This window comes from Clupea harengus, chromosome 7 (assembly GCF_900700415.2).
Source record: "Clupea harengus chromosome 7, Ch_v2.0.2, whole genome shotgun sequence".
Lineage (NCBI taxonomy): Eukaryota > Metazoa > Chordata > Actinopteri > Clupeiformes > Clupeidae > Clupea > Clupea harengus.
In genome coordinates, this window is record NC_045158.1 from 29,030,203 (window position 1) to 29,052,063 (window position 21,861).

The following is a 21,861-nucleotide window of genomic DNA, read 5'->3' on the forward strand; positions in this document are numbered from 1 at the left end:
AATTCCCAGTGTTAGGTTGGGATGGATTCTATGGCGGTTTGTTTATGTGGCCAGGCAACATACATTTACATTTAGTCATTCAGCAGACGCTTTTATCCAAAGCGACTTACATATGTGCGACTTACAATGTACACACATTTTACATTTACACTGATGGCACACTGCACATCAGGAGCAATTAGGGGTTCAGTGTCTTGCTCAAGGACGCTTCGACAGGGAATCGAACTAGCAACCTTCTGATTACTAAACGACTTCTCTACCACTGTACCACTGTCGGCCCATACCACATTCGTGGTGAAGAACCGTCTTGACAGTAATGGGGGTAACCTACACCTACCAGGCTTTCTGGTGACGGAAGAAGACTATCAGCGCTGGAACATCTGATCTTGAGGAGAGAAGAAGACTATCAGCGCTGGAACATCTGATCTTGAGGAGAGAAGAAGACTATCAGCGCTGGAACAGCTGATCTTGAGGAGAGTTCTGGTGTCAGAAGAAGACTATTAGCGCTGGAACATCTGATCTTGAGGAGAGAAGAAGAAGACTATCAGCGCTGGAACATCTGATCTTGAGGAGAGTTGTTGTCTGAGCTCTGAGTACCGTAAGCAGGGTGAGCTGGAGAAAACAGCCTTGTTTTGGGGTACATGGAGAAAACAGCCTCGTTTTGGGGTACAGTGGTTTGAGGCTTAAGAAGCCAGCAATTACAGCACATGGATTTATACTGCAAATCAACTCAATTCAATTCAATTTTATTTACATGGTGCCAAAACAATGAAGTTTTCTCAAGGTGCTTTACACCAGACTGCCTCTTCTGATGGAGGGCATATGTGAGACATTTTTGAAGTGGAGTCAAGCAGCCCCCTTCCTCAGTGTCCTAGTAGGCAGACATGACCTGATGTTTGTGTATCACAGCTTACCCTAGACATGTCCACACTCAGTACACTGATAAATAGACCCTATTTTACGACCTGTATTAGGTGTTGGAAAAAGGACGTCAACACATACTGTTTTTCTGGGTTAGGGTACTGGGGGAGGGGTCTAACGCACACCTATCTGATTAGGACATGAACTGATTACTGCAGATATCTCCAACATGTCAAATAAAATCAGACCCACATAACCAGTTTGTTGGTGTTTATTTCGTAATATCAAAATTCCGATGGAGGCGGTGATGAGGGATGAGTTGGCACCCAAGACGGGGGCCTTACACGTGAAGTGCAGGGGTATGACCAGAGGAGTCATATCGCCACGGGTAAAAATAGCACGTTGGGTCATTCAGGCTGGCTAAATACAGACACCTCACAGACACGCAGGCTGTTCACAGCTTCTGTAAACAAGCCACGCAGACAGAAACAAGAAAGACAGCCCGCAGAGACAATACAGGTAAGAGAATGTGTGTTTACTCAAGAAGCCAGGTAAGAGAATGTGTGTTTACTCAAGAAGCCAGTAGACAATACAGGTAAGAGAATGTGTGTTTACTCAAGAAGCCAGTAGACTTCTGGTGTACAGCAAAACTCGCAGTCACGCAGTCAGCCACCCGCTTTCAATAGTGCATTAGAATAGACAAACTCACAAACGTACATGGCTTGTGTTCTCTCTATTGACAGTGTAATTGTCAGCGTTGTAATGTTACTTTAAGCTTCTCAATCTGTAAAAGCGGATTGTGGTTTTAGTGGAGAACGTGCCTTCATGATTCAGTGTCCTCTCATGACATGGCTCATCTGTTGGTAAACAAGATATGAGCAAAAGACTTTGGGAGCCAAGTTTTTCTTGTGGAAGTAGCAGAAACACTATAGATCTATAGATCTGCCTTTACATCTCTCACGGTGGTTCATGTTGTCACTTTCGTGGAGACTATGAGATCTCTTGTCTTTGAAAGAAAGTCTGACATTGAATGTATTGCCTCTGAAGTTGCTAGCCAATTGAGGGAGACAGTAGGCTACACACAAGACAGGACAAGCCTTCACAGACTACTTCCTGCCGTTCATTTCTAGCAACCACTACTCTTTGAGAAGACCAGGAAGAGCACATACACATACAGATTGGGACTGTGGATCTGATTATTGAACATTAGTACAGTTGCATATGAAGGTCTACAAATACCGTAGCGAAAGATTCAGTGATTTATGTCCAATATGAACTATATGTGAAAGCTGGAGCATCTGAAATATTCATTGAGGGTGTAGGAGAAGGTCAGAGGGGACTCAGGGCGACAGGTGTGTCTGCTGAAAGGGGACTTAGGGGGACAGGTGTGTCTGCTCTTCCGTGGCGTTGTCTCATGCCTCTGGACTTCGGGGACCCAGGATAGACGTTATGTCCCCCCGCCAGTGAGCTCACTTACACGCAGCCTGTGCTGAAGAACCGTTGGATGATCCTTTCAGGGAGATGACTGGCCATCCAAGCATCAGACTGCTCTCCGTGCCAAAGACATATCCTGCATGAGGTCACAGGTCACAGTGACCTTTCTGCCTCTGAGTAGTGCTCACAGCTCCTCAGACAGTCTAGATCTGCGGCATCCATTTTGGGGAAATGATTAATCAATCATAACCCTTCTTAGCTTAACCTCATTTCTGTTATTAATCTTCTACAATGGCAGAATCTGAAACACCTGGAACAAAATATAGCTCATGCGATATGAAATGTTGCGACACATAATGCCATGCAGACCCATGATGACTTTGTTTTGAACAGGAGACGTAAGAATGAAGTTCGGAATGGACACTGCAGTGCATGGCAGCGCCTCTATGATCCGAAGCATGTGGGAGAGTCGTGCGGAGAAGCCCAGACAAAGTGCCACTACCCTTACTGCTCTTTAAACAAACTATTTCAAACTAAAATAAACTAGTAGATACAGTAGTTGCTATAAACTAATACTATACACACACACACACACACTTATGGTCTTATGTGCTTTACAGCCCAACAGTAAGTAACATTGCTTGGTGTGGACTGATAATGACTTTTGTGGTTTTTAATCAGCTGAAGACGCGATGAAGTTGGAAATCAGGCGAGACACTCCGGTGTACGACCTGTCTCTGATCCGAGGCATGTGGGAGACCCGTGTGAAGAAGCAGAAAGTGAGGCAGAGGAGGGAGCAGGAGCGCCTCACACAGAGTGCACTGCAGAGGTGAGACACACACACACACACACACACACACACACACACACACTCACACACACACACACACACACACACTTCAGGGGTGAGACACACACACTTCAGCGGTGAGACACACACACTTCAGAGGTGAGACACACACACACACTTCAGAGGTGAGACACACACACTTCAGAGCTGAGACACACACACTTCAGAGGTGAGACACACACACTTCAGAGGTGAGACACACACACACACTTGAGAGGTGAGACACACACACACACACTTCAGAGGTGAGACACACACACACACTTCAGAGGTGAGACACACACACTTCAGAGCTGAGACACACACACTGCAGAGGTGAGACACACACACTTCAGAGGTGAGACACACACACACACTTCAGCGGTGAGACACACACACTTCAGAGGTGAGACACACACACTTCAGAAGTGAGGTGAGACACACACACTTCAGAGGTGAGACACACACACTTCAGAGGTGAGACACACACACACACACACACACTTCAGAGGTTAGACACACACACACACTTCTAGAGGTGAGACACACACACTTCAGAGGTGAGACACACACACACACACTTCAGAGGTGAGACACACACACACACACTTCAGAGGTGAGACACACACACACACTTCAGAGGTGAGACACACACACTTCAGAGGTGAGACACACACCCTTCAGAGGTGAGACACACACACTTCAGAGGTGAGACACACACACTTCAGAGGTGAGACACACACACACACACTTCAGCGGTGAGGCACACACACTTCAGAGCTGAGACACACACACTTCAGAGGTGAGGTGAGACACACACACTTCAGAGGTGAGACACACACACTTCAGAGGTGAAACACACACACACTTCAGACATGAGACACACACACTTGAGAGGTGAGACACACACACTTCAGAGGTGAGACACACACACTTCAGAGGTGAGACACACACCCTTCAGAGGTGAGACACACACACACACACTTCAGAGGTGAGACACACACACTTCAGCGGTGAGACACACACACTTCAGAGGTGAGACACACACAGACACACTTCAGAGGTGAGACACACACACTTCAGAGGTGAGACACACACACACACACACACTTCAGAGGTGAGACACACACACACACACTTCAGCGGTGAGACACACACACTTCAGAGGTGAGACACACACACTTCAGAGGTGGGACACACACACTTCAGAGGTGAGAAGACACACACCGATCTTGGACAACAGGAAAACTTGTTTTGGCATAAAAAAAAAACGCAAGAGCATACATAGTGAAATTCTTTTTTTTTTTATGTTGACGTTGCACATGAATGAAATGTATTAAATCAATTTCTCTTTCAGTTTACAAAATGTATGTATGCCCCTACGTAGAACAGACAAAACTTGACCAACTAATTGTTCAACAGTTTTAATTGTTGTGTGTTGTTGGTGAGGGACAGAGTTCTAGATCTGAGGTGTGCGCTGGGTAAATACGTATGTGGTGGTAACATGTGCCCGAGGGTAAATATAATAATAATAATAATAATAATTTATTTTATTTGTAATGCACTCTTCATTCAAAAGAATCTCAGAGTGCCAACATATTAAAAACTAACTATAATAATACAATAAAATGAATTAACATAAGCATAATAGAAAACTTTTTAACATTTTAACATTCGATTTAACACAAGGCCAGAAATGCCTTCCTGAATAAAAATGTTTTATATAAAATGAAATATGTGGTGGTAACATGTCCCCTAGGGTAAATATGTGGTGGTATCATGTCCCCCTAGGGTGAACCAGCAGTGGCAATTTCGCATAGCCTGCAGGAAGATGAAGAGCAGTGAGATGGTGGAGCTGCAACACTACCTGGAGAGGACGTCGCTGAGAGAGGTCACCATTGAACCATACCTCACGCCCACTGAGGGGCAAGACACAGGTGAGAGGTCAGAGGTCACCATTGAACCATACCTCACGCCCACTGAGGGGCAAGACACAGGTGAGAGGTCAGAGGTCACCATTGAACCATACCTCACGCCCACTGAGGGGCAAGACACAGGTGAGAGGTCAGAGGTCACCATTGAACCATACCTCACGCCCACTGAGGGGCAAGACACAGGTGAGAGGTCAGAGGTCACCATTGAACCATACCTCCAGCCCACTGAGGGGCAAGCCACAGGTGAGAGGTCAGAGGTCACCATTGAACCATACCTCCAGCCCACTGAGGGGCAAGCCACAGGTGAGCGAAGACAGTCGGGGAGAGATGGAGAGGTGGATGGGGTGGAGAGGTGGAGAGGTGGATGGGGTGGAGAGGTGGAGAGGTGGAGAGATGGAGAGATAGAGAGGTGGAGAGGTGGAGAGATGGAGAGGTGGAGAGATAGAGAGATGGAGAGGTGGATGGGGTGGAGAGGTGGAGAGATAGAAATGGAGAGGTGGAGAGATGGAGGGGTGGAGAGATGGAGGGGTGGAGAGGTGGAGAGGTGGAGAGATGAAGAGATAGAGAGATGGAGAGGTGGAGAGATGAAGAGGTGGAGAGATGAAGAGATAGAGAGATGCAGAGGTGGAGAGATGCAGAGGTGGAGAGATGGAGAGATAGAGAGATGCAGAGGTGGAGAGATGGAGAGATGGAGAGATGGAGAGGTGGAGAGATGAAGAGATAGAGAGATTGAGAGGTGGAGAGATGAAGAGGTGGAGAGATGAAGAGATAGAGAGATGCAGAGGTGGAGAGATGGAGAGATAGAGAGATGGAGAGGTGGAGAGATGGAGAGATAGAGAGATGGAGAGGTGGAGAGATGGAGAGATAGAGAGATGGAGAGGTGGAGAGATGAAGAGGTGGAGAGATGAAGAGATAGAGAGATGCAGAGGTGGAGAGGTAGAGAGATGGAGAGATGGATGGGGTGAAACATCCTGTTGCTACATGAAAGCATTGCAGTTTCTTCTTCATGGATTGTTCCCTCAATGCTGCACAGCACCCAGCCCACAGGCTAACGGATCAGACAGTGGATGTAGAGCTTATGCAGTGTGTGCCATAGTGTGCCATAGTGTGCCATAGTGTGCCATAGTGTGTGCAGTGTGTGTGTGTGTGTGCCATAGTGTGCCATAGTGTGCCATAGTGTGTAGTGTGTGCAGTGTGTGCCATAGTGTGTGCCATAGTGTGTGTGTGTGTGTGCCATAGTGTGTGACATAGTGTGTGTGTGTGTGTGTGTGCCATAGTGTGCCATAGTGTGTAGTGTGTGCAGTGTGTGCCATAGTGTGTGCCATAGTGTGTGTGTGTGTGTGCCATAGTGTGTGACATAGTGTGTGTGTGTGTGTGTGTGCCATAGTGTGTGCCATAGTGTGTGTGTGTCATAGTGTGTGTGTGTCATAGTGTGTGTGTGTGTGTCATAGTGTGTGTGTGTGCCATAGTGTGTGTCATAGTGTGTGTGTGTCATAGTGTGTGTGTGTGTCATAGTGCTCATCAAATACAGACATCGCTGACTCAGTCTCTGTGCTTGATATCTCCATTCTCAGGAGATTCTGGGCTGGATGTTGAAGAGAAAAGGTTCATTTTTGAGCTGACTGGAGACCAATGGAAGGTACATACTCATGCAATGTAAACGACTTTTGAAATCTCTCGTGGATTGTTTTTGATAGATCAATGTGGTAAAACCCTTAAAACAGCTTCCATTCAGTTTAACCACACAACATGTTGATGTATACAATTAAACACACAACATTTGATGTATACAATTTAACCACACAACATTTGATGTACAGTTTACAGTTTAACCACACAACATGTGATGTATACAATGGCAATTTGTATTTGTGCATTATAACTTTAGTTCATGGTTGTGCGTGTGTGTGTGTGTGTGTGTGTGTGTGTGTGTGTGTGTGTGTATTGTTCTTGTTGACTCTTCTGACCTACCTTATTTCAATCATAAAAACACAAATGTTTACTCTCCAGGAAGTCCCTGCCACCCTGTTTGAGATGACCTATCTTCGAGAATGGCACATCAATGCAACAAGGATTCTAAAGATTCCAGAATTCATTGCAATGTTCCAGGAACTAAGCGTTCTGGACATACCCAAAAATTGTATTGACGAGTTACCAGCTGAAATAGGTAACCCCGTGTGAATATTAACAACTTTCATTATTATTCAGACACTCTGTGATCTTGAAAGTGCATATGACCAAGTAACCAAACCTTTGAAATCAGACGCGTTTCTTGGCGATGACATGTACTCTTGTTTTGTTCACAGGTAAACTGACACAGCTGAGAGAACTGAACGCAAGTTATAATAAACTATCAACCATCCCACCAGAGCTGGGGGACTGTGAGAATCTGGAAAGACTCGAGCTGACTTCAAATGTCAATCTCATGGAATTGCCATTTGAGGTAAGAGATTTCAGACCTGTTTGATAAAGTTTCCATACATTCATTCTTTACATGTTTAACTCTGAATCCACAGTTTGAAATATATGATTTATTAACCAATATAAATAATGATGTGAGCCAAATACAAATGTAAGATAAGATATATATTATGTGATAACAGCCTTCTGTAACCCACCATAACAGAGTGTGTGTGTGTGTGTGTGTGTGTGTGTGTGTGTGTGTGTGTGTGTGTGTGACCATCAGACCAGCTGATGTCCATCTAATGCTGAGGCACTGACCCGAGTTTCTCTGGCATAAAATACCTTATTTGCATTTTCAGCTAAGCAACCTAAAGAAACTTGTGCACCTGGATTTAGCTGAAAACAAATTCATTGGCGTACCCATCTGTGTTCTGCGCATGTCAAGCCTACAGTGGCTGGACATGAGTAACAACGGCCTGAAAGATCTCCCACAAGACATTGACAGGTGGGTTAGGTCCCGTGTATCATGTTAGGGTGGGTTAGGTCCCGTGTATCATGTTAGGGTGGGTTAGGTCACATGGATCATGTTAGGGTGGGTTAGGTCCCGTGGATCATGTTAGGGTGGGTTAGGTCACATGTCTCATGTTAGGGTGGGTGAGTCCCATGTATGAAAAAGAATTGAAATGTGAGATTGTTTTGATAACTTCAGCTGCTATATGCCTGTTTGTCTTGTGTATTCCAAGGCTTGAGGAGCTGACCACACTGTTCATTCACAAGAACAAACTAACATACCTGCCCATGTCTTTGGCAAACATAACAACCATCAACATGATAGTTGTCACCGGAGATGATTTAACCAGGCTTCCTGCAAGGCTGGGGAACGATCCAGCCATAAAGTAAGTATACTCAACCCATTACAGCAGTATACTCAACCCATTAAAGCACTCAACCCATTAAAGCAGTATACTCAACCCATTAAAGCACTCAACCCATTAAAGCAGTATACTCAACCCATTAAAGCACTCAACCCATTAAAGCACTCAACCCATTAAAGCAGTATACTCAACCCATTAAAGCACTCAACCCCTTAAAGCAGTATAATCAACCCATTAAAGCACTCAACCCCTTAAAGCAGTATACTCAACCCATTAAAGCAGTATACTCAACCCATTAAAGCAGTATACTCAACCCATTAAAGCAGTATACTCAACCCATTAAAGCACTCATCCCATTAAAGAAGTATACTCAACCCATTAAAGCACTCAACCCATTAAAGCAGTATACTCAACCCATTAAAGCAGTATACTCAACCCCTTAAAGCAGTATACTCAACTCATTAAAGCACTCAACCCATTAAAGAAGTATACTCAACCCATTAAAGAAGTATACTCAACCCATTAAAGCACTTAACCCATTAAAGAAGTATACTCAACCCATTAAAGCACTCAACCCATTAAAGCAGTAGAATCAACCCATTAAAGAAGTATACTCAACTCATTAAAGCAGTATACTCAACCCCTTAAAGCATTTCTGCCTTGCATTGCAGAAGGATCGATTTATTTTGACCATCTTTTTTCGGTTTTAAGCCCATAGCCTGATCAGGCCATACACCGTTTATTTGCTGAGATCAAATGATTTTCTGTGCACATCTACTGCAGAATTCATGGAATCATGGGGGAATCTTACCCTTTAATTCCCCTATGAGGGAAAATCTTCACTAAGGTATTGTGGCATACGAATCATAACGCTCAAAACCTTTCTTGAATATATATTTTTGAACTATGCATACAGGTTTATTCGATTATATGAAAACCCCATTGGCCAAGAGACACCCGAACAGGAGGGGGCTGAGGGAGAGGGAGAGCGAGAGGGCGAGCGAAGGCTTTCAGATGACAGGGAGTTCCTGCACACCTACATCGACAGCCTCAAAGAAAGAGGTAAGCTCTTGTGGAGGTCACTGATTAGCGGCCGACCTCAAGCAGATGGGCCCACCCCCCTTATGTGCCGTGGTTCTTCTTCAGGCTTCTTACTGACTAACGGGGAGTTTTTCCTTGCCTCTGTTGCCATTGTGCTTGCACTAAGGCTCTGGGCTCTGTAAAGCGCCTTGAGACAATTTGTATTGTTCTGGCGCTATATAAATAAAATTGAATTGAATTGAATTGAATTAATGTCTCACCATGAAGGCTCTCCAGAGCTGAAGGTGTTCTTTGCTAAAGGTTACTCTTTTACTTCCAGACACAGCCCCATTATACACCAGAAAAGTTTCCCTGAGTTGCCTTCTGTGAGTGATGGAGACCGAGATGCAATCAGCGTTTCAGGTCAATGTGGCAGAACTTCCAGAAATCACATTGCAAGTAGCTACGTTTGTGTGAACTTCTACGTGTGGGTCAAAGGTCGATAAATGTGCACTTCCTGCTTCCTGTACGTTCCATGGTCTGTTTCTCCACGGTCATGATCAAATAGGCTGTCGTTTTGTGACGTGAAGAATGTACTTCTCAAGGTGGTTAGAAGGGATGTTGTTTTGACCCGGGAGTATTTGCTGTGATTCTGTTCCACGTATTTAACATTTGAACATTCAGCAACATCCAATTCCTTTTTGATACAGCATGCCTGATAACCGCATTCATTCTTGTATGGTTTGACTTAAATGACCATTAGATGGCATGTACTGTACATGTTTTATCCATAGTTTTTTTCCCCCTAAGGCATCATTTTTGTGTTTAACCTGTGAATGTAGAGTGTGTTTTGATGTGACCAAACATGTTGTTGGGCAATAGTGCTTTTGTTCGTAAGTGACTGGAAATACATAGAGTTGAGTATGATTGAGAGAGAGTGGGTGTGTGAAACTGATGATTTTGTATATGTTAAACTGTTTTTCCCTGTAAATTAAATGTCGTTTACTCAGTGACCTCAGAAAGATTTGTAGCCAGTTATTTCCTCCACCAGTATGTGAGATGTGCTTACAGCTCAACTCTCGACCAAAGAGACAGCCCAACTCTTGTGACACAAATGATTATTATACTTATGGGTAGAAGGTATAACAGTGACAATCAAAATATATTGGTATTTTTTATTAACATATTTTGCGTCGTTTATATATCAGGCACATTTTGTAAAATGCTTAGATTTTGTGTTAAAGAAATGAGAGTCATGTACACTGCAAAGGACCACTCGTGAACCGAGGAGGGGTCTAAAATTAGTAACCATTGACTTAATACAGAAAAGATTGTTGCACAGCAAATATAAAGACATAGTGGCAATAATATCCTAATATACAAAGTGCTGCTTATTTTACAGAACATTGCAAATAACAAAAATCAGGTTCTAGATTGTTTGGCTACATTTTGAAAACATGTGTTCCATTTCACATCTGTCATCAATGGTGTGCCAATGCCTTTACAGGAGTTACACACAATACAATAGAATACTGCATTGCAGACTATTAAGACATTCCATTATATAAATACAGGTTAAAAGTAACAGGTAGCTATGACAGGCTACCTCAAGTTAGCTGTATCCAGTTTGACATCCTGTTTTTTTTTAATATACACCTTTAAACACTTTGAGGAACGATGAAAAGTTCCAGAGACTTGCAATTATTTAGAAACGATCATGATTTCTGAAGGGTCCAGTAGGGACTGTGTGCAGTGACATTTTACAATATTGCAATATCTAAAATCATTTTATTTAAAGAGTAAATATATGATATGCTTTGTTTGAATCTGTATTTGAATGTAGACTTACATACAGTGGAAAGCTAATGTAAAAGGAATGTGACTATTTGACATGTATGGTTCTGACCTGTGATAAATACCGTAGTACTTTATCTGCTACCGCTGAGACTGAGAAACAATTTATTATCGTAATAACAAAGGACTGATAACGTAACGTCTTCTCGTTTCCACCTGGAAACCCTGCTACACGTGCCAGACTTTGGCAAAGATATACCCAACGGTGGATTGAGTGAAGAACGCTGGCCCCTCAGCCACTGCCAGCTCAATGGCATTCGTGGTCCGAGGGCTCAGACACATAACAGACATATTGCTCCTGACGAACCCGTGACTCATAATTCATCTCCGAGGGGCGAGTCACAATAGAACTGAAGCAATGTACCATGAAGGTCTCCATGGAAACGACCCCGGGGATATGGAAGTTTGATGTTAAAAAGTCTTAATCAATTTCATCTAAAGCGTTCATAAGCAGTACTATCACACTGAAATGGACTATGTCAATCAGTGGGATATTTAATGGGTCATTCCATGTCATTTAAACCAAATCTTTCCACCACACTATCTCTGCATTAGCTGTAGTATTCTATACACTTGTAGTATTCTATACACTTGTATTTTCCTGACTTTTTACACCTTTAAATACGGTTCAGACATCAAGTTTGTCATCAGCTTTCCAAATTTCAGATCTCTGGTGGTATTTGTGGCCCAAGTTACAAAAAAAAAAAAATGTCCGTGTCTGGGAAAACAAATGCTCACTTTAAAAGGTAGTTTCAATGAGTGCTCAAGAAATTCTACACAGAAAGGTTCTGGGAGTAGGAAGCTCAAACGTTTAGGATGGGTCATGTCAGAGTGTATTCTTCAAAAGATTATCAGCCAGTTCTGAGATGATGTGGTGGATGCCTATGGATTGACCCTAATGTATTGGCCAGGAGAAGCACACCCCTGTCTGAGCTAACAGGGGCGCCACACTACCTGTATGCTCACACCTAAGGCACCCTGTCTGTGCTAACAGGGGTGCCACACTACCTGTATGCTCACACCTAAGGCGTCTGCTCCCTCACCGCTAATGACTACATTATGGATCGCTTATCAAGCATTCATTAAACGTTGTAGTCAAAAATGTAACTTAAGAGTGAACTAGAACATTTAACACCACTAAAGATGTCCCCGTTGTTTGTTTATGTTTATGTTTTTGTTTTCTTGTTGCATAATGCATTGCATAATGGAGGGCAAGGGATCCTCATTAAAAGCGTAAAGAAGTAGATCATCTCAGATGAGCAAAAGATAAACTTCAGAATCTACCATTTTATTATGGCCGGTTTGTGTTAACCGATGCAACTAAAAACTACCATTTAAGAGTCCTTTACATACCAGCACTAGGCTGAAGACCAACACAGCTGGAGTTTTATTTCTACATCCGTGTCTGTGTGTCATGTCCGTAAGCGTCACTCCAGGGTTGTGAGGACTTGCAGTTGTGCCATGCGTGGACGTACCACTGCTTATTGTCTCTAAACGGTCCTTAACTTGAGCGCTGAACTCGCAAAAAAAATATCCACGCTCATAAAGACCCTTTATGCCAAAGCATTAAAACAGAAAAAAGAGGCTTGAGGTAGCTGTTACGAGGCAGGGCAGGGCAGGGGGTTACACGAGAGGCCTGAATGCTGCTGGCATTACTGGGCATTTCCTCAGCAGTGAGTGAAGGGGGGGGGGGGGGGGGGGGGGGGGCCCTCACCGCCACTAACCAAAATGTCGTCTTGTGATATCTACACTGCATGTGGCTCATTACATTCATTTGACCTTTGCCCTTAGAAAAGAAAAAGAAAAAAAACTTGAAGTAAAACGGAGGCAAAACCAAGGTGGCACAAGTAACTTCAAAAGGACGTCCTAACGCCTCGTTAGTGATCTGAGCCTAAACCATTGTCTGATATCGCCTTAGGCTATGTCACAATAATCTCAGTTTTCAGCGCATGTACATCAATGCCCATGTCAAATATGAGCGTGATGTATTAGCACATGGTCTGACGGGGAGAATTGGGATTGGCATTTGTTTCTTTAGGTCTGAAACTCCTACACTTTACATACGTCCTCTACGTGGCGGTAGTAAGCAGTGGAACGCAGTGATCCAATGACACGCTATCATCCAGACTGCAGTGGAACGCAGTGATCCAATGACACGCTATCCAGACTGCAGTGGAACGCAGTGATCTAATGACACGCTATCCAGACTTTCATAATTCAAAACAGATTTTTGTGCATCACTTCTGTTACTGCAGTGTTGGTCTTGCTACGAACAAAAGAACACTAAATTGTACGTCCTGTGAATTTAAAGCTGCAGTTCAGAGCTGAGAGATTGAGCAATGGGCAGGCCTGGTGTGTCTCTGGAGTGTGTGTGTGTGTGTGTGTGTGTGTGTGTGTGTGTGTGTACTGAGAGACTGGTGTGACCCACAGCAGAACCAGTAGCGTGTGCTCTATTTCTACACTCCACACTGGCTCCTGCACTCAAACAGGCCTCTGTGTTCAATGACTACACTCACACCAGAAACCAGATGGTCAAATCGCTGTGACACGGTCATGACTGACCTAAAGTCATACGTCCTACGTGCTGCGTGTGAGAAAATAGAGGATGCTGTGTGTCTGAAACCATCTTTAACATCTCCATGACTGGACACAGTACAGGATGCTGTGTGTGTGTCTGAAACCATCTTTAACATCTCCATGACTGGACACAGATTGCAGAAGTAGTGCAGTACAGGAAGAGGAAACTAACTAAATGTCACATTGGGACATAAATAAATGAATAAAATAAAATTAATTTTTCATTAAAAAAGGCACATATTCTGATGAAAGGGAACACACACCATCACCTACTCATCTCGCTGCTGTTAATCACTCATTCACACACACAACAAGGTGCTTTAAACGAACCCCCCCCCCCCCCCCCACCGCCACACACACACACACACCCTAACTGTTTCCATCTAAAAACACCCCCTTGAATCCCATATAATATAATATTCAAATGTAACTACTAAACAGTCGCTTCACAACAGAGTTTGAAACAGTAAATTCTAAATCAGAGAACAACGAGACGCAAACCCCCGTGAAGCCTGGGTCTCTGTTGCTGCTGGAGTGGAGCGGAGTGTGGTTTTCTTCCAGTGGGGGGCGCTAGCGTTCACATGCTGCTGTCCTGCAGCAGCGGCTCGATGTCGTCGTCGCTGGGGGTGGAGGGGACGTGGAGCTGCAGGCTGGTGGCGGAGGCGGAGGCGGAGGTGGAGCACGTCTTCACGACCACGCTGGGCTGCTGCGGGATGAACACGGCCACCAGGAGCGCCAGCACCACTGAGCACGCGCCGAACAGGAACGGGGGCCCGGGGATCACGGGCCTCTGGAAGCAGAGAAAGGGGGAGAAGGGGAATCCATTACATGGGAGACAGTGGTACAGGGGGTAGAGAAGTCGTTTAGTAATCAGAAGGTTGCTAGTTCGATTCCCTGTCGAAGCGTCCTTGAGCAAGACACTGAACCCCTAATTGCTCCTGAGGTGCAGTGTGCCATCAGTGTAAATGTAAAATGTGTATACATTGTAAGTGGCACATATGTAAGTCGCTTTGGATAAAAGCGTCTGCTAAATGACTAAATGTAAATGTAAATGATTACAAATCACTCAATGATGTTGATGAATTAACTACAGAGAAGGGGAATCCATTACAAATCATTTACATTTAGTCATTTAGTCATTTAGCAGACGCTTTTGTCCAAAGCGACGTACAATGGAGAGAACAGTCAAGCTAAGAGCAATAAAGAACATGGTGTAACAATAAATACTACTTTACATAAGAATTAGAAAAACGACCTAGAAAGGAAAAAGAAGTGCAGGAATGTAACTGCTGAAGTGCAAGTTAAGCGCTAGTCAGGGTGCCAGTTAGGAGGGGAGGTGCTCTCTGAAGAGTTGGGTCTTCAAAAGCTTCTTGATGTTGATGAACTAACTACAGAGAAGGGGAATCCATTACACAATCACTCCATGATGTTGATGAACTAACTACAGAGAAGGGTGGAGTGGTGTAACTGGTAAATGGACTGAATTTATATAGCTTTTCTACTCATAGAGCACTCAAAAGCGCTTTACACATTAATGCCTCAGACAAAGACCCATTCATACACCGATGGCAGAGGCTACTATCTAAGGTGCCAACCTGCGCATCGGGAGCAGTTAGGGGTTCAGTGTCTTGCTCAAGGAGGAGCAGTTGGGGGTTCAGTGTCTTGCTCAAGGAGGAGCGGTTAGGGGTTCAGTGTCTTGCTCAAGGACACTTGGACATCAGGAGCGGTTAGGGGTTCAGTGTCTTACTCAAGGAGGAGCGGTTAGGGGTTCAGTCTGGTGCTCCAGGAAGAGCGTTAGGGGTTCAGTGTCTTGCTCAAGGAGGAGGGGTTAGGGGTTCAGTCTGGTGCTCCAGGAAGAGCGTTAGGGGTTCAGTGTCTTGCTCAAGAAGGAGCGGTTAGGCGTTTAGAGTCTTGCTCAGGGAGGAGCGGTTAGGGGTTCAGTGTCTTACTCAAGGAGGAGGGGTTAGGGGTTCAGTCTGGTGCTCCAGGAAGAGCGTTAGGGGTTCAGTGTCTTGCTCAAGGAGGAGCGGTTAGGGGTTCAGTGTCTTACTCAAGGAGGAGCGGTTAGGGGTTCAGTGTCTTGCTCAAGGAGGAGCGGTTAGGGGTTCAGTGTCTTGCTCAAGGAGGAGCAGTTAGGGGTTCAGTGTCTTGCTCAAGGACACTTGGTGAGAAGGAGTGGTGTACCTCATACCTCACTGGGGTCTTTGGGTACGCTGCTCTGGCCTGTAGGGTCGATCTCATTGAGCTCCACATTAAACAGGAAGAAGATTAAGCCAAAGAAAGCGGGGCCGAGGCCATTGCACAGCCCTCGGATACCTGTGACCATGCCCTGCACCGCACCTGGAGGAGAGAGGGGAGGGGAGGAGAAAAGGTAGCACGCATTAAAAACTGGACAGCTATTCAGGAGACACCAAGCATTGGACACTGGACAGCTATTCAGGAGACACCAAGCATTGGACACTGGACAGCTATTCAGGAGACACCAAGCATTGGACACTGGACAGCTATTCAGGAGACACCAAGAGGAGGCGAGGACGCAGAGCTGGAGGACGAGCCCCGTGAGACTCACCTTGTTGAGCAGGGTCTGTGCAGTTTGAGACGAGGGCGCTGACCGCTGGGAAGGATATGCTGGACATGGCAGCCACTGTGCCCGCTGCCCACATCATCCTACAAACAACAACAACCAAATTTCTGTACATGAGCACCTGAAAACACACAAGCAGCCTAAAGAATACAGATAAAAGCAACCTTTGCAACAACTACCAATATATGCACATATGTTGCGTCCACTCAGGCCCTCTTGAGCTCAAGTCAGCCTAGTCAAAGAGTGCAGCAATCTCTCTGTGTGTGTGTGTGTGTGTGTGTGTGTGTGTGTGTGTGTGTGTGTGTGTGCGCTCTCAGGAGTGTATTTACCATTTGTCTGAGCCGAAGCCGTACCAGGCCAGCTGGAAGAGTTGGAAGCAGAGCCCTAACAGCACGGTGTTCTTGTTCCCAATGTTCCGCATCAGAACACTCAGGAACACAGTCTGCCAACAAAACACAAGTTCACTTGGGTGCGGTCGGGCACTAGGACTGAACGATTAATTGCATTTGCGATTTAATCGCGATATGACAGAACGCGATTTTCTAACCGCAACGTCCAAGATTAAAAACGTGATCTAAATTTATTTTTTTTTATTATTATAATATTTCTTCTTTTTTTTCTTAAGATGATACATTTTGCACACCGTGTTTAAAAAGTGCATGCCTTGTGTTTATTCTTACAATGACTTTGTTTAAATTACTTAAATGCACAGTGGCAAAGCGTTGTTCTTGATTCTGTAATGAGCCGTTAAATAAAAATAGAGAAACAGAGTCTAAACAGAATCCCCGCAGGGATTCAAACCACTCTGCACCCGGAGGCAGTCACACCGCTCGCACCCGGAGGGATTCGGCACCCAAGGGTGACTGCAGCGTTCACTTGAACCACACCATGGGGGTAGGCCTGTGGCGATTAGTCAGCCGTGCGACACTTAAAAGTTATCTGACTGAATATCTGATGGAGATAAGTCTGAAGTCTACTTCTGATGTCTAGAGCTGTGACTACTTGAAAAGCTGTTCAAATATTTGGAATGCATTCAAAAAGGACAGAGCAGAATTATTTGATCCGTTTTTGAGAAAATCCACTTAGAGAGATTAGAGGAACAGACCAAAGCCAGACTGTACCTGAGCTATGATGGACAGGATCCCCACCATGGCTATGAAACCAGCTATGGTGGCTGAGTCAAAGTCAATGACCTGTAGAAACGACAATAAGAGACACACACACACACACACACACAGTCAGATCCAGTCAGCTTCCCCTGAGCTCAAGTGTTTCAGTGTGTACATCTCCCCTGGCAACGCACAATATTTACACCCGCAGAACATGACCTCAGAATCAGCAGGTGTCTACAAGGCTGAAAGGGTGTGTGTGGTGTGGCGGTAGTCACCTGTCTCAAGGTTAGGGTTAGGGTGTGGCGGTAGTCACCTGTCTCAGGGTTAGGGTTAGGGTGTGGTGTGGCGGTAATCACCTGTCTCAGGTAGAGGAAGAAGCTGGAGTACTGGCCAGCCTCGGGCAGGTAGGACAGGAACACCGTCACACAGATGAGCAACACAGTGGTGTCCTTCCCCACCTTCCGGAGGGACTGCAAAGGGAACAACACAAACAGAGATACGTGACGCATGCATCATATCACTTACTTTAGAGCAGTGCACACCCTTGACAACTGAGAGAGTCAGAGACGTCAGAAACTTGGATAAAAACACTACGCCTAAACTTGGATAAAAACTAGTGCTGTCAAACGATTAAAATATTTAATCGCGATTAATCGCATTTATGTCATAGTTAACTCAAAATTAGTCGCGATTAATCGATTTTTTTTATCTATTCTAAATGTCCCTTCGTTTATTTATTTTTTCCATCATTTTATTTTTATTTGAATGCCCTTATCAACATGGAAAAGTTGATTGGCTTGCTTTATGCAAATGTTTTATTTTATTGAAAACCAATATTGCCAAACAGGGCGGTACAAAATTAAATTATGAAGTGCACATTTCAGGTAAACAAGGACTCAGCCTATAGTGCAGTTAAACCATGGCTTAATATTTTCTTTTTTTCAAGTTTGCTGGGAACATAGCAGTCAGGCCTCTTATTTCAGAAACATTGAACCGTAACAGTTAGGTTACCAATAAAAGGTAAGCCTACTACTTCTTTGCTTTCAGCCGGCAGCCTGTTGACATTTTCAGACAACAGTGAAGCTCGCTTCTTTTGCACAACACAACTTTTAAAAGTAAACTTTTCATTCAGAAGCTTTTTATCATCCATTTCGCCGTATCGCGCTCACCATTCACTCAAACCGTAACGTTCGCCTACTACACAGTTTGCTAGGCCAAAAAGAATGTTTATCTAAAAAAAAAAAAATAAAAAAAATTCGCGTTAATCTCGCGATAAAAAAATTTACGGCATTAAAATGGGTTTGCGTTAACGCCGTTAATAACGCGTTAAACTGACAGCACTAATAAAAACACTACGCCTAAACTTGGATAAAAACACTACGCCTAAACTTGGATAAAAACACTACGCCTAAACTTGGATAAAAACACTACGCCTAAACTTGGATAAAGACACCACGCCTAAACTTGGATAAAAACACCACGACAAAATTTGGATAAAAACACTACGCCTAAACTTGGATAAAAACACTACGCCTAAACTTGGATAAAAACACTACGCGTAAACTTGGATAAAAACACTACGCGTAAACTTGGATAAAAACACTACGCCTAAACTTGGATAAAAACACTACGCCTAAACTTGGATAAAGACACTACGCCTAAACTTGGATAAAAACACTACGCCTAAACTTGGATAAAAACACTACGCCTAAACTTGGATAAAAACACTACGCCTAAACTTGGATAAAAACACTACGCCTAAACTTGGATAAAAACACTACGCCTAAAATTGGATGAAAACAAGTTCGGGTTCTACGAGGTGTTGTGCTGATGCCCAGTGGTCTGTGCACAATAATAGAGGAAGTAGAAAACAATTAACTTCCTAGAATAGGAAAGGGTCCAGATCATTGATTAAGTGGTGAGGAAGTGCATTCAGTCCCCAGTGGTCTAAACACACTGCAGGTTTAAGATTGACTGCCATGGTCTGACTGCCATGTTCTGACTGCCATGGTGTGACTGTGTGACTGCCATGTTCCGACTGCCATGGTCTCTGACTGCCATGGTCTGACTGCCATGGTCTCTGACTGCCATGGTCCGACTGCCATGGTGTAACTGCCATGGTGTGACTGTGTGACTGCCATGTTCCGACTGCCATGGTCTGACTGCCATGGTCTGACTGCCATGGTCTCTGACTGCCATGTTCCGACTGCCATGTTCCGACTGCCATGTTCCGACTGCCATGGTCTGGCTAGGCTCTGACTAGGCAGCTCCCTCCACTGATTACTGTAACCCAGTTTAGATAACATCTAATCAGATTACAGAAGACCTCCAGCAAGAGCTGTGGAGATTATACGGCACACAGCGACCCACCAGTGTGAAATCAGAGTGTGCAAGATTATACGGCACACGCCGACACACCAGTGTGAAATCAGAGATTATTCAGCACACGCCGACACACCAGTGTGAAATCAGAGTGTGCAAGACATAGGGAGTACGAAACTGCCACGTGGGGAAATCTGAGCACGTGACTTTAAATTGTCAAAGACTGTTGGTGCAATGATATTGGAGTGTGTGTGTGTGTGTGTGTGTGTGTGTGTGTGAGGTCATAGAGCCATGTGAGACTGGTGTGTGTGTGCGTGACATCCAGCTGGAGACGGGCTACAATCACCATGTAATGCACAAGATATGCTTCTTCAGACGGGTTTTTCACACAAAGCTGGGGGTAATGATCAGTCGAGTGTGTGTGACACTGGAGATTTAGTGGAACTACAGTGTGTGTAATTAGAGGGCGAGACGTCCTGGTGTGTGTGTGTGTGTGTGTGTCTGTGTGTGTCTGTCTGTATAGACACGCGTGTGTTAACGTGCGTGTGTGTGTGTGTGTGTGTGTGTGTGTGTGTGTACGTACGTGTGTGTGTGTGTGTGTGTGTGTGTGTGTGTATGTGTGTGTGTGTGTGTGTACGTGTGTGTGTGTATGTACGTGTGTGTGTGTATGTACGTATGTACGTGTGTGTGTGTATGTACGTATGTACGTGTGTGTGTGTATGTATGTACGTGTGTGTGTGTGTGTGTGTGTGTATGTATGTACGTGTGTGTGTGTGTGTGTGTGTGTGTGTATGTATGTACGTGTGTGTGTGTGTGTGTGTGTGTGTGTGTGTACGTGTGTGTGTGTGTGTGTGTATGTACGTGTGTGTGTGTGTGCTTGTGCGTGTGAATAAGGTCAAACTGGTGGCTCACAGCAAAGGGGTCGGCCTGCTCCCAGGAGATGGGGGAGCCGAAGGAGGAGATGCGCCTCTTCTCAGGCAGCGACTCGGGGACCACCAGCAGCACAAAGCCAATGTCCAGCACCGCGATGATGGTCGCCACGAGAACCACCACGCTGTCGCCATACGTGGCCGACAGGTAAGCCCCGATCGCTGGGCTGGTCACCAGACTTGCTGCAAAGGTTGCAGACACCTGAGGGGGTCAAGCACAAACACACTGAATCATCTGTGCAAGCATGTGTGTGTGTGTGTGTATAGATGCATGTCTATCAAATCTACAGTGTAATCTTTATATACAGGCACTGGTTTGGACGCCTTTACTCCACAAGACCACTCTACATCAAGAACTAGAATGGCTGAACAAGCGGCACAATTGAAAACCATTTTTGCTTAAGACATCTATGATTCATCTGTTGGTCTACACTTAAATGTAATTATATTATAAATTATTATTATTATTATTAATAATTATAAATGTAAAGGAAGTTAATGAAAGTAAGAGCACGTGAATACCAGGCCGTATGCTGTGCTCCTCTCGTGCTCCTCGGTGATGTCCGCCACGTACGCAAAGATCACAGAGAAGGTGACCGAGAACAGTCCTGATAGAGAGATCAGTGCAAAGTACCACCTGCACAGGAACACAAAGACATGATTAGATAAAGTACCACCTGCACAGGTGCACAAAGACATAATTAGATAAAATACCACCTGCGCAGGAACACAAAGACATAATTAGATAAAGTACCACCTGCACAGGTGCACAAAGACATGATTAGATAAAATACCACCTGCACAGGTGCACAAAGACATGATTAGATAAAGTACCACCTGCACAGGTGCACAAAGACATGATTAGATAAAGTACCACCTGCACAGGAACACAAAGACATGATTAGATAAAATACCACCTGCACAGGAACACAAAGACATGATTAGATAAAGTACCACCTGCACAGGAACACAAAGACATGATTAGATAAAATACCACCTGCACAGGAACACAAAGACATAATTAGATAAAGTACCACCTGCACAGGTGCACAAAGACATGATTAGATAAAATACCACCTGCACAGGAACACAAAGACATGATTAGATAAAATACCACCTGCACAGGT

At 44.5% G+C, this 21,861-nt stretch overlaps 2 protein-coding genes across 3 annotated transcripts in view; one reads left to right on the top strand and one right to left on the bottom strand.

Moving 5' to 3' along the window:
• The first annotated feature begins 1,266 nt into the window (after positions 1-1,266).
• On the top strand, positions 1,267-10,374 carry lrrc2 (leucine rich repeat containing 2). Of its 2 annotated transcripts, XM_031571084.2 has the most exons (11): positions 1,268-1,380; positions 2,689-2,787; positions 2,977-3,124; positions 4,916-5,061; positions 6,633-6,697; positions 7,069-7,225; positions 7,365-7,501; positions 7,821-7,966; positions 8,205-8,357; positions 9,253-9,398; positions 9,697-10,374. In XM_031571084.2, the coding sequence occupies exons 2-11, from the start codon at positions 2,700-2,702 to the stop codon at positions 9,744-9,746; spliced, it is 1,236 nt and encodes a 411-aa protein (XP_031426944.1). In that variant the 5' UTR covers positions 1,268-1,380; positions 2,689-2,699; the 3' UTR covers positions 9,747-10,374. The 2 variants fall into 2 exon arrangements, with proteins under 2 accessions (XP_031426945.1, XP_031426944.1); XM_031571085.1 differs by lacking the exon at positions 2,689-2,787 and having other exon boundaries at positions 1,267-1,380.
• Positions 10,375-10,517: 143 nt separating this feature from the next.
• Positions 10,518-21,861, bottom strand: part of mfsd14bb (major facilitator superfamily domain containing 14Bb) — a 19,206-nt gene continuing 7,862 nt past the window's right edge. Inside the window, exons 5-12 of the mRNA XM_031571083.2 lie at positions 21,257-21,371; positions 20,718-20,936; positions 17,840-17,953; positions 17,493-17,564; positions 16,701-16,813; positions 16,357-16,454; positions 15,979-16,127; positions 10,518-14,577 (exon numbers count right to left, since the gene is read on the bottom strand). Coding sequence (XP_031426943.1) covers positions 14,365-14,577; positions 15,979-16,127; positions 16,357-16,454; positions 16,701-16,813; positions 17,493-17,564; positions 17,840-17,953; positions 20,718-20,936; positions 21,257-21,371 — 1,093 coding nt within the window. The 3' untranslated portion in view covers positions 10,518-14,364. The remainder of the gene's footprint in view (positions 14,578-15,978; positions 16,128-16,356; positions 16,455-16,700; positions 16,814-17,492; positions 17,565-17,839; positions 17,954-20,717; positions 20,937-21,256; positions 21,372-21,861) is intronic.

What these genes read in the sequence shown, in the direction of transcription:
- lrrc2 (XM_031571084.2), top strand. Translation starts at nt 2,700, where the DNA reads ATGAAGTTCGGAATGGACACTGCAGTGCATGGCAGCGCCTCTATGATC. An exon ending in TCATGGAATTGCCATTTGAG is followed by an intron (nt 7,502 to 7,820) that starts GTAAGAGATTTC and finishes TTGCATTTTCAG; the next exon opens with CTAAGCAACCTAAAGAAACT. An exon ending in CGACAGCCTCAAAGAAAGAG is followed by an intron (nt 9,399 to 9,696) that starts GTAAGCTCTTGT and finishes TTTTACTTCCAG; the next exon opens with ACACAGCCCCATTATACACC.